At 42.5% G+C, this 11,707-nt stretch overlaps 1 protein-coding gene across 1 annotated transcript; it reads left to right on the top strand.

Moving 5' to 3' along the window:
• The first annotated feature begins 2,304 nt into the window (after positions 1 to 2,304).
• DPY30 (dpy-30 histone methyltransferase complex regulatory subunit) lies at positions 2,305 to 6,503 on the top strand. Its single transcript, XM_042823845.1, has 5 exons — positions 2,305 to 2,444; positions 2,594 to 2,666; positions 2,753 to 2,800; positions 3,887 to 4,029; positions 6,269 to 6,503. Exons 2-5 carry the CDS (start codon positions 2,631 to 2,633, stop codon positions 6,339 to 6,341), a joined length of 300 nt encoding a protein of 99 aa, XP_042679779.1. The 5' UTR covers positions 2,305 to 2,444; positions 2,594 to 2,630; the 3' UTR covers positions 6,342 to 6,503.
• Positions 6,504 to 11,707: the final 5,204 nt, after the last annotated feature.

The raw sequence follows: 11,707 nt of genomic DNA, 5'->3' as shown, positions 1-11,707 counted from the left end.
CTATTGTTGAGGCGCAGCAGCCGCAGCGACAATAGGAGGCGGGGTCGGCGCCGCGGGGCTCCTGCAGCTCGCGGAGGGCGGCGCGGGGTGGGAGCGGGGCGGGCACAACGCGCTCGGCGCGACGCGGCGCTGCGTGCGGTCCCGCGGGAGACGTAGGCCGCGATGCACGCTGGGAAATATAGTCCCGGGGAGGAGTAATGGAGCTGAGCGCGGACATCAAGCACAGATACGTCATTCTGGGAATAAACCTCAACGCCTTCTACTCTCGTTGCGAGGATGAATGCCCCGCTGGTCCAGTCAGCCTTATCAATTATTTAGCAACGGCAATATTTATTGCCTGATGGGTCTTTCCCACTGAGACATATCCCCCAGCTGCTTAGTGCCTTTGTTACCTTAAGTCCTCCAAGTGCTTTGGCACAACGAGTCTGGCTGGCATCCAGGGCAGACAGCCATAATCGCCACCTTTTGCTTGCGCATCTGCATCTGGCGCATGCAATGCCATCACACATCCTTTCTTCTGCTCCAATCCCAACCCCATCACATCTTACACACATACAACACGGAGAGGCAGTGATTCTGCATCACGACTGACCATCTGTCTACTACACAACAGCACTGTACACAGTAATCTACACTGTCCCCACAGTATAGAAATACATGAAAAATGAATGAAGTTATTTATTCATTGCTTGTTTATACCACATGCAGGTATTTTTAGTAACGAAATTTGCCCTGGTAATGCATATTTTTTTAAATAAATAAATGAGTTATTGTATTTTAATAAAGAGTATTAGTTTTTATTGATGTCTAAACTACAGAATGAATTATATAATAATATACAACAAAATACATATTTGTGGCCTAGGATGCTTATTAGATGGAGGTAGTAACCTATCAGCACCCAAAAAATGCAGTAATGTTCATTAAGTATTTTTTTCTTTGTTAAGAAAAATGATGTGCTTAACAAACTAAAAAAACCCCACTTCTTATTTTGTTAAACTGAAATTATGAGTTGAACTATACATTAACAAGCTGAATTACCTAAAAATTTGACAGAGGTTCTGGAATACCAACAAGCTTCTAGAAACTTCAAGCAGCGTTAATATTACGTAGTACACAAAGAAGTCATGTATAATAAGCCATGTGACAGACTACCCATGTACCATCTCTACTGCCCATCTGTTATGTACACCATCATCCTGTTCCTATGCAAAATAATAGGAGAGTCAGTCAGTGAATAAATTATTAACAAACTGAAGGACAGCTTGAATGGCAAGGGGAAGAATGTGTGGACAGTGAGTCTCCAACAATCCTGATGACTCAGTCTCTTCAGCTACTGTCATTAAAAACATTGAGAATGTAAACTCCGTAAGGCATGACTTTGTCATGGTATGTAGAACTACATACTGCTAAATAGTGCACCTGCTAAGGGAATCATTTTTTAAGCCAAAGCACAGTTCAAGAAGTAGACGTGTCAGAAATTGTGATAATGCTTCTAGTGAGAACCTAAAAAACTCAGTTCACTATTATGACTAATATTTCAGTCATCTGTGAGTCCATTTAATTGCCTTCCTATTTAAAGCTGGCTGTAATATTCATTGGACCTATCCATGAACTACTTTAATTGATAATCTGCCATAAAAGCAATAGTTTGTGTGTGTGTGTTTTGTAAATAAAAGCTGTAGACAAACAAAGGAAGCCAAGCCAAATGAGAGCAACAGATGGCTTTCTGCTGTTGGCTGAGACAATCCATCTCAGCAAAAGCCCCGAGGAGCACCAGTGAAGACATGAGACCTGCATTGAGGAGTGGGCAATGGCTACATCAACTCGTCTGCCTGACGGGACTTTTCTGTGAAAAAGCAGAGCTCAGCCTGCAGATCAGGGACTCAAAATACAGGAGTTAGAACACGGCACTTCAGCAGAAGGCTCAGGAACTGGGGCAGGCAAGTCACTGCAGTCGTAGGAATTAGAATGGTGCAACTACCTCAAAACCAAATGCCACTGCATAGAAGGTACCGTCAGGAAACCTTTTCTAGCTGATATAACATTATAGCAAAACTTAATGCTACCCTCAGAGCTGCTCGCCCTAATGCCGAGCACCTCCCAGCAACCACGCTGCCCGACCCACCTGCCCTCGCAGCGGGCGCTCAAAGCAACCCGCGGCCCAACGGACCGCCAACAGCAGCGCTGTGGCGCGATAGGCTCCGCCCAAGTGACGTCACTGCTGTGGGCGCTGCCGCCGTTGTCCCGCTTCCCCTCGCACAGACGGGCGAGGTGGGCGGGGCTTCACTCTGCGCAAGCGCAGATTGTCGGAGCGCGGCGGCTGCAGAGCGACTGTTTCACTTACGTCCGAACAATTTACGACACCTGCGCCGGTGGCTGTGGTTGCTACGGGCAGGCTCTGCCGTCCCGTCGCGAAGTAGCGTGCAGTGGAATCTACGCGGGTGAGAGCGGTGCGGTGTAGCAGGAGGGGGTCCCGGGGTACTGGTACTGTAAAGCGGACACGCGAGCGGAAGAGGGAAGGGAAAGAAAACGCTACGCTTGTCTCGTCTCGATCTCAGCCTACTGACCGGTTCGTGTTGTTGCTTTCCAGGATTCCTGTATATCCAGCAAATCCTACGTTGGAAACCATGGAGGCAGAACAGATCATGGAGGGACAGCCGCAGGTACGGCAAGAAACATTTGGCGTGCGTTGTCAGTACGTGTGTGAAATAAGCGGTTGTGCGTTGCTGACCATGTGTTCGTTTTACAGGTTCCAGAAAATCCCCATTCTGAATATGGGCTCACTGAAAATGTAGAGGTAAGGCAGACTTTATTACTTTCAAGTGTAGCAGGGGTCACAGTCCTGAGGTTAAATGTTGGGTCTGAACTTAATAGCCAGTGTTCCCAAGAAAGTGAGTTGGGATCTGCACCAGCAGATTGCCTTACACTGTCAGCTGTTAGTGCGTTGTCTTGTGTTGCTTCTGTGGGACAGAATGCTGCTGAAGTAAGTAATGAACGTTTTGATGAGATTCCTTTGAGATGTGTCTTGTGATGGCTGTCTGTGCCAGTAACAGACCATGCTGCTAAAAGGCAGACAGGCTTTCATTACAGAGAGGAGAATAGGAGTTGATGGCATTTCTGTAAAAGTATCAAAGGGAGGGATTTTTTAATATCCTTGTAAATGGGAACATGGGATCACAGTAATCTAAGCTAGCTGTAATTACTTATGCCGATAGAGCAGACACAGTCCAGTCTGCCTCTGCCGCGGGTAACAGCGTGGGTTGGAATAATAACTCTAAGATGTTTGTTTACTGCTGTTTGTGAGCTTTCATCTCTGTGTAAGCTGAAGCTGTATGTGAAAACTTTACAGAAACTTCTCAAACATCCTGAGTGACCGAGCTCCCTGAAAACTGCCTGCACACCTCCATTTCCACTGCAGTCATAGGACATGGGTTGTATAGTTGTAGATCTCTGTAGATGGTGTTTAATGTGTTTTGTATGCTGGCAGCAGTAGTGTGTCTTTTCTTTAACTGGAGTTCATAGTTTCAAGGTGTTTCAGGCACCTGGAACCATTTTGTGTATCTTTTCTTAAAGTATCCTATACTTTACTGTGGTCTCTAAGTGCTTGGCATTAACAGTCCCTTTTGTGTTGGAAGTGGAGGCATGCGGGAACCATTCAGTTGGAGCTGGTCATGTTAAAGTTATACCTTCCTAAGACTGTTTTCTCTGAACAGAGACTCCTCTGGTTTAAGCTTGTCCAAGGAAAAATGCACACTTACATTTTCTTAAAAGATGTAAAGAAGTTATTTTCAGTGAGCTTGCAGAGAAACAGGTACTTTATTTGCCCATATACTTCAAAGTAGATCTGACTGCTATTACCAATGTTCATTCACTTTTCCTTCAGAGGATAGTGGAAAATGAGAAGTTAAACGCAGAGAAAACATCGAAGCAAAAGGTGGATCTTCAGTCATTACCCACACGTGCCTACTTGGATCAGACTGTTGTACCTATCTTGCTACAGGGACTTGCTGTTCTTGCAAAAGAGAGGTAAGATACTGAAATGTTCCTTCTGTCCTTAGGAAGAAAGTAGGTCTCAAACTTGGGTAGTTTGTCACCTTTGTTGATCTCACACACCAGATATGGTGTTAGCTTGACAGATGTAAGAAAGACATTACAACAAGTTCATAAAATGCTGTGATTGTAGCAGGATGTGATCCTCACTTAGCTGCATATGGCATGGTTAAGGTTATTTAATTAATTTCTTGGCTCACAATGTGGCTTACTACTGCAAAGTTTTTGTAGGGAAAAGACTACTTTTCATAAATTTTATCACATAATTTACCTTATAAAAACAAGGGAAGAAGCTGTTCTAATTTTGAACAAAATTTCTATCGTGTGGGATTATAAAGAGTTCTGCTTGCCATTCAAAAGAAAGAAACAAATGCAAATCAGGCCTGGACATAGCTTCTCCTAAGAAGTTTGAAACACTTTTTAATGGATGAGGTTGACCCTGCAGTGTTGACACAGTAATACAACAAACAATAGTTCATCCTTTGAGTAAAGATTGTTCTGTTCTGTTAAGGCGCCTCAAATCTCTTATCAGGCAACACAGAAGCATATTCTTTAACAATAATAAAGTGGTTCATCTTGTCCAAATGAATTTCTATCTCAACTATTGGTGAGTCACACTGCATATAAATAATTTCTGAGTTTTGCTGAAATAACATTTCCAAAGCTGGTATGGATGAATGACCTCACTGTACCTATAGCCAGAACAACCATCCGCGGTGCCTTAAGCTCAGAAGGAGCCGTGAATTTGAACTGATTGTACAGGCTTCTAGCAAAACAAAAGAGCATGTAGGAAGGTACACCCTGCTCCCGAGGCAGCACGCTGATCTTCAGTTGCCATCGGTGGGAGGTCTGCTGCAGACTGAGTGTCATCTGGGGAGGAATCAGCACTTCAAGTCTCTTGGTGTTAATTGAAGGAATCAACAGACACATGTAAACAGGAATCCAGATGACAGAGTCAGTTTAAATCTCCAAAAAGCTTCTGGCAGTCTGTCACTAATGGCTGTTAATGAGAGTTAAGTTGCTGTGAGACAAAAGGAAAAGTTTTCATATGGGAGGAACTGGTTGAATGATGAAAGACGTAGAGTGAAAGTAAATGGTGAACTTCTGTGGTGAACAAAGCTCAACACGATAATCATGGAAAGGATCGTTTGTAACAACTTGAAAAAATGAGTGCCAGTTTGTTAATGATACTGGGTTTTACAGAACAGCTTGGGGTTTTTTGTTGTTTTGTTTTGGAATTGATCAGCCTGTAAATAATAGCACAGGAACTTTATAAATTGAGAATTACCCTTACAAAAATATCTTCTGAGTAAATGAAGAGTTGGAACTTAGTTACAGTTTGTGTGACTTAGAAATTGAAGGGATAAAAACACAATGTCATTATTTAAACCTTTAACATTCTTGTATTTTGAATGTTTTGCATAATTCCAGTTCCCCTGTATTCTGGCACAATGTAAAAAAGTAGAGAAAGGAGTGACAAGGTGGTCATTAAGTATGGAATGCCATCTGTGCAGGGTGTGACTGAATAGACAGTACTGCAGCCTGAGAGAAAATATATTAGAAATATGATTAATCATGAATAGCAAGGAAATGATGGATTGCATTTTCCATCTCTTCTGATACAATAATGAAATTGAGCTAGGTAGAAAATTCATAATTGGAAAAAAAGGAGGAGATTCTTCATAGGTCACATAATTAAGCCGTGTAACTTTTAAGATGGGGTTGAGGACATTAAAGCACATTAGTGCTTTATTTGGGCTAAGGGCCCAGGAAATAGTAGTTGCCAGAAACTACGCAAACACTTGTAATGCACAAATGCCACAAGAATCACAAGAAGAAAAAGAAGCAAGAACTGATAAAGTGTTATTTGATGCAGTATGAATTAAAGAAATCGATAAATGCATCCAACTTACAATGAGGTACATACACTGTGAGCATAAATACTGTATACCCTCATTCCAGGTATGTAACTGTTTTAGCAATTTAATAGCATGGAACTAATGGCCACCAGGATTCCTTATTTAAAAACTTACTGACCAGGTATAAACTGGAAACTTCCTGAGTTGGTCTGGGTAGTTGGTTGTCCCTAAGGCAGTGCCTCCAGGTGTTTGAGAGGAGTTACGTTGCTTTTCAGAGAAGGCGATTAGTTCTTCACCTACCCAGTTCCATATAACAAAAATTAATTGCTTTTGATTTACACTTTTTTTTTTTACAGACCGCCAAATCCCATTGAATTTCTAGCAGCGTATCTTTTAAAAAACAAGTCACAATTTGAGGACCGAAATTAACTCCATTATAATGAGGACAATTTGGCTGCTAGACCGAAATGCTTATTTGTCACAACTTGTTTTCTGCTGTAAAAATCCTTTGGAAGTAGTAGTATTGTCTCTCTTAATCACACAATGTGCTTTACCTTTTGAGTTATTTAATAAAGAACACTTGACATTTTATTTGTTCATTTGTTTTAAACTAGCTAGTCAGAGTCTTTAAAAATAAAATACTGACACTGCACTACTGGATGAAAGGCTGAATACTTCACTGGGGATACGTCATCTGTACGCAAGAAACAAAGGAATACAATTTATTATGGGGGTCATAATGTCTGTAACTTAATTTATTTTTGCACCTTCCTGTGCAAGGTATCTAAACACAATGTAAATTAAGAGTAGTTAGAATTTATTTTGTGGATGGATTAAGTAGAAAACTTAATTCAGAACACTGGGAAGTTTTCAGTTTAAAACACAATTAGTTTCACCTGCAGACAATGTCCAACACTTCAGGTGCTTTTATTAATGGTGTGCTGTTAAGCATTTGTTGTTGATCTCTTGTGGCTGGTGTGCTGGATTTAGCTGACGGAAAGTTTAAAGGGACTTTAACAGTTCAGTAATTCAGTTCTCTGTTCAGCTAATCCTAGTTGGTGCATTCTTTCTCTGTCAAGCATCATTCTGATCTAACTCAGTGAAAGACTAAACCTTGTTGGTTTTTTTCCCCCCTTAGTTTTGCTAACATCTCTTTTCATTTTCTATTCTTAACATCTTTTTGTGCCTTTCTTGTTTATCCTGTATTCCCCTCAGAAGAGGTGAAGGCTACAGGGCTCAGTGTACAATATTAGAAAGGTGTGGCAGAAGAACGTTGGGGAAAAAAACAAGACAGAATTAACAGAGTAAAAAAGCATTTAAAAATACCATCAAAGACATGAAAATCTGAATATTGTAGTTGGAGAACAGGCTCACTGGGTTACTGACAATGTGTGCATGGGCTAGACAGCTAGACTACACTGGACTCCTTCAGGTAGCTGCACAAAAGCTTGAAAACAGCTCTTGGCTCATCAGGCATCAGTACAAGCTTTCAGGCAAGCCACTCCTCCAGCAGCATGCCAGCTATTGGCACCACCATGTTTGGTCCGTGGTATAACCTGCTGTTGTTTTCCCAATGAGACCAGATAAAGAGAATGAAAAAGCCATGCTCACAAGATAATAATATATTTACTGTAGCTGCTCCATGGAGAAGCTTCGTCCAAGAAAATAAGGTGAAATATTGCCAGCAGCAGTGAATGTAGGAGCTCTTAAGGTATTTTATCAACTCATAGAAGGGTGTGACACATCAGTAAGAAAGTGCAACCATATTCCTTTACTTGTGAACTGGTCTTCAGCAACTAGGACTACCCACGTGGGAAACATCCTGTAACAGGAAGAAGATAGTGAGTTATTATTATCAGATCATGTCTGATTATTCTAGTTTTCAAAGTGAAGAAAGTAATGATACATTTTTTAAAGCATTTACCTGTTTAAACTCTTCCTGGCAACAAAGAAACAAATATATATATGAAGAGGTATGATACATGCATCCCATTTTAACTCAGAAAGAAAGGAATATGATTTTTTTTTTTTTTTTTTAAAAAAAAAAAACAGTTCTGAAGGCTTCAAGGTAAAATGTATTTAATTTTGAAATACAAACTATATACCAATGATATTAATTTTATAAAAATAGGAACTAATTAATAAAATGGAGAATGAATGTAAGGCATTACAAATGATTAAGATAAAAGCTTAAAGAAATGAAGGAAAACACTAACTTTAGTAACATTGCTAAATAGATGAAAGCCATATCTCTTGAACAACTGCTTTTTTCATTTTCTTTGCAGTCCCCTGGGTAACTGAATTAGCATACCCTCAAAAGGGTAATAAAATTCAGCAGAAAATAAAGCAATTTTTGATTAGTAGTACAGCACAATTTCCAAGATGACCATTTCAGATCTAATATACAAAAGTTACCATTCAGTAACCAGAAGAAAAAAATACATTATCCTCTTAAATGATCTGAGATGCTATTACTTTATAGAGGAAGTGGTAACATTTCTCTTAAGAAATATGAAGCTTAGGTGGGGCTGCTTTTATTGCTTTTAACACTAGAAGGAAGGACTGCTAGCAACAACAGGTTCCTCATGTGGTGAATGACAGCTGGGAATGACAGTTTGTAAAGAGAAAAGAATCAGAATATCAATGGCAGGGAACAAGTTCCTGAGAAGGGTGTATACTGGAAGTGGGCAATGTGGAAAGCAAGATAGGGAAGAACTCAAAATAAGTGTAAGAGAACGAGAGAAAAAGGGAAACAAAAGAGCTATAAAACTGGGCCAGCTGAAGACCTCACCCAAGCAAAGCATAGCATGTACTTCAGGAAAACCCTGCTGCTGAGTTCACACCAAGCTGCAAGTCATTTTTGCCACAGTCTGCCTTCATGCTTCCAGGCAGGGACAAAACTGCCAGCAGAAATACATATACAGTGAGAGTCTGTGCTTAAGAGAATGCTGACTTGAGGAATCTGTCTATGCATTGACTCAGCCCTGCCCTGCACATCAGAGAAGGCATGACTGAAATTGAGCTGAACAGGTAAGTGTTCCTGTTACCTCTCCCTGTACAAGTGATGTTCAGAATAATTGCAAACAAAGCAGGAGAAGCTCTCGACCTATGTTCCAACAGCACTCATTGAGTCCAGTTCCTCAGCCTGTGGCTAGAGCATTTCCATTCCTCTGTGTGCTGAGCACCAGGAACCCCAGCACCACCTTCTCCTGTTTATCTGAAGAGCTGCCTGCTTTTATTTCTGCCTCCCTACCAGCCCTTAAAAGAAACAAAGAAACTATTCATGATCAGGAGGCAGTGATTAAAAGTTCATGAAGAACCCACGAATCACTGACTACTGCTTTATGTTACCTGGGATGAGGAATGATGAAAGAAACCAAGCCGTGTCACCCTTGCCAGTGGAAATTTCTCCCATAGTAGTACAGATAACAGGCTTTGTGAGGAAAAGGTAGAAATTGAGGAGGATGTCCTCCACTTTTACTGGGTTTTGGATTTGTAGTGTTACTTGGTAACAAAGGACAGAGATTCCCCAGCAAAGAGGCTCTTGCAAGTGGTGGCATATGCCACAATCTAGGTATCTGAAAAAGCCTTTGTCTTCTATGAGCTGTTAACACTGAGCTACAGTCATTCTTTGCATCTACGCTGATAACATATTCGTGCCACACGGGACTTAATCTATACCTAACGTCTATTCAAAGAAATAACTGTCAATGCAAAAAGCAAAGGAGGTTTAAAAAAGGAAGCACAAGGAAAAAAGGGATTCATCCCAAGGGGAATTCAACAACAAAGCTGAAAAATACTGAAGAAATTTATAAAGGCAAGCTGAAGAGGAAAAAGGAAAGAAATCAAAAGTGATACATAAAGGCAATAAAACAAAAAAAAAACCTTACAAAAACATATAAGCTTGCTTATAAAACAAACTCAGAATGGTGTGAGAAGTTAATCTTCTTACGAAAATTCTAGAATTCTAATATGACTTTAAGAATAGGGCAGAGAAAGAGCTAGAGGTGTGATAATGATCTATGACCTGTTGTATTGGAAAAGCAAATAAGTCGCTTGCTGTGGTCACATGAACGGTGTCACTTAGGACTGTGTGTGGGTGTGCTTGCATGTCTAGAACTAATCAAGGCACTGAGTTACATGGCACTGATACCTCTTGTAAATGGTAATCTTATAGCAATGTTTTTATCCATTAAATAGTCTAGACTGGCACTTGGAAGTTCTTATATTTTACTTGCTTTGTGCTTAGGGAGATGAAAGCTCTTCCTCTAAATCATAGAGACAAATACCAGACAATTTAAAAAAAAAAAAAAGTACAATTAACCTATAATTGCTGGACTGTGGGACAACAGTGCATTGAATGCTTTAGCTATACACCAGCATAACCTTTTTTGTAGCATATAATCACAACTCTGATTTTTGCCCCCTTATTTTGTCTTCTGATGCATTTGGTTTACATTATTGATAGTCAGTTCAGGAAATATTCACAGCATTTAAGTTTGTGTTAAAGATTTGCAATATAATTCCCAGTTAAAAAAAAAAAAAATTAACTGCCAAGATATTTTTGTGTTACAGTAGTTTGGTGGGATAATATTCCTAGTCTAGCCAGCAGTTACAGTCCACATCAACCTTTGTTTTTAAAGTAACAACTGCATACTGAAGGGATCGAGCAGTAATGGCTCCTTGAAAACATACGGTGTTTGCTGGGACGGTCAGTGCCCATCTCCTCATGACAACCCCTTACAAACACTGTTTTCAGTGCAGGCCCCAGGTGTTACAGCCCCTCATGGTGAGGCTGGTGTTGGGGGAGCAGAGGAGGATCCTCGCTGATGGAAACGACGTGAAACACTCAGCCGCAGCGCTGGCCTTTTTGATCCACCGGATGCACCTCGAGCGGTGCCTGTATCCCCGTGTTTCTTTTGTCCTGCCGTTCAAAAAACCGTCAAGTCGTGCGTTCTGCCTGCATTTATAGCTTCGGCTGCGAGATTTTTCAAAGAACAAAATGGCACGGGGAGGAGGAGAATGCATCTCCTGAGCCGACCCAGACATTTTCCACCTCACAGCGCATCAGCGTACCTCTGCACACGGATGGCTGCCGCCCTCCCCTCTCTCCTGGCCGCATCTCATATAGCAGTGGCAAAAAGGACCTCTTCCCTTCCCCCGTTCGTACCGGCCACGCTTCTCTTTCCAATTCGCCTTATTAGCCATTTTGAGCTAAGCCTGGCGTCTCCATAGCAGCAGTCCATTAAAGGGGTGGGGAAGCACTAAGCCGAGAATTAGAGACTTCTACACAGTACTCCCGCAGCCCGTGCTTCGTGCCACAGTGGCAAAGCCGAGCCGTGCACGTACGGACGGGAGCGGGTGGGAAATCGCGCTGCCTCAGAACAGGGAGCTTCGGCCTAAGGAGGTCCTCCGGAGAACTCTGCTCCGTCAGCCTGCGACCGCTGCCGCTGGGATCTGACGTCCCCGATGGAGAAGCCATTAGGGCCGTCCGCAGAAGAATACTGACAGACACCCCGGGGGATCCTCGGCGGAAGCAGCGCGGAGCCCGGCACATCCTCGCTAAGCGCAGAACAAAGCAGCGGCGCACCGAAGTGACCGTCGCGGAGAGCGGGAGCCACCGACGGCCGGCGCGCCGCTCCCGGCACGGGACACCCCGAGGAACGGGAGCGCGCACGGCCCGGGCCGGCACACGGAGGGTCGCGCGCCGCCAACGGCAGCAGCCGCCGCGAGCCCCGCGCGTGGCCCGGACGGGGCCTGGGGGCGTGGCTGCCCGCGGCACCGCTACCCCCTCC

This window comes from Centrocercus urophasianus, unplaced genomic scaffold (genome assembly GCF_019232065.1).
Source record: "Centrocercus urophasianus isolate 14NV4802_14NV808 unplaced genomic scaffold, USGS_Curo_1.0 seq_10, whole genome shotgun sequence".
In the NCBI taxonomy this organism is placed as follows: domain Eukaryota; kingdom Metazoa; phylum Chordata; class Aves; order Galliformes; family Phasianidae; genus Centrocercus; species Centrocercus urophasianus.
This window is presented reverse-complemented; position numbering and strand designations above follow the sequence as displayed.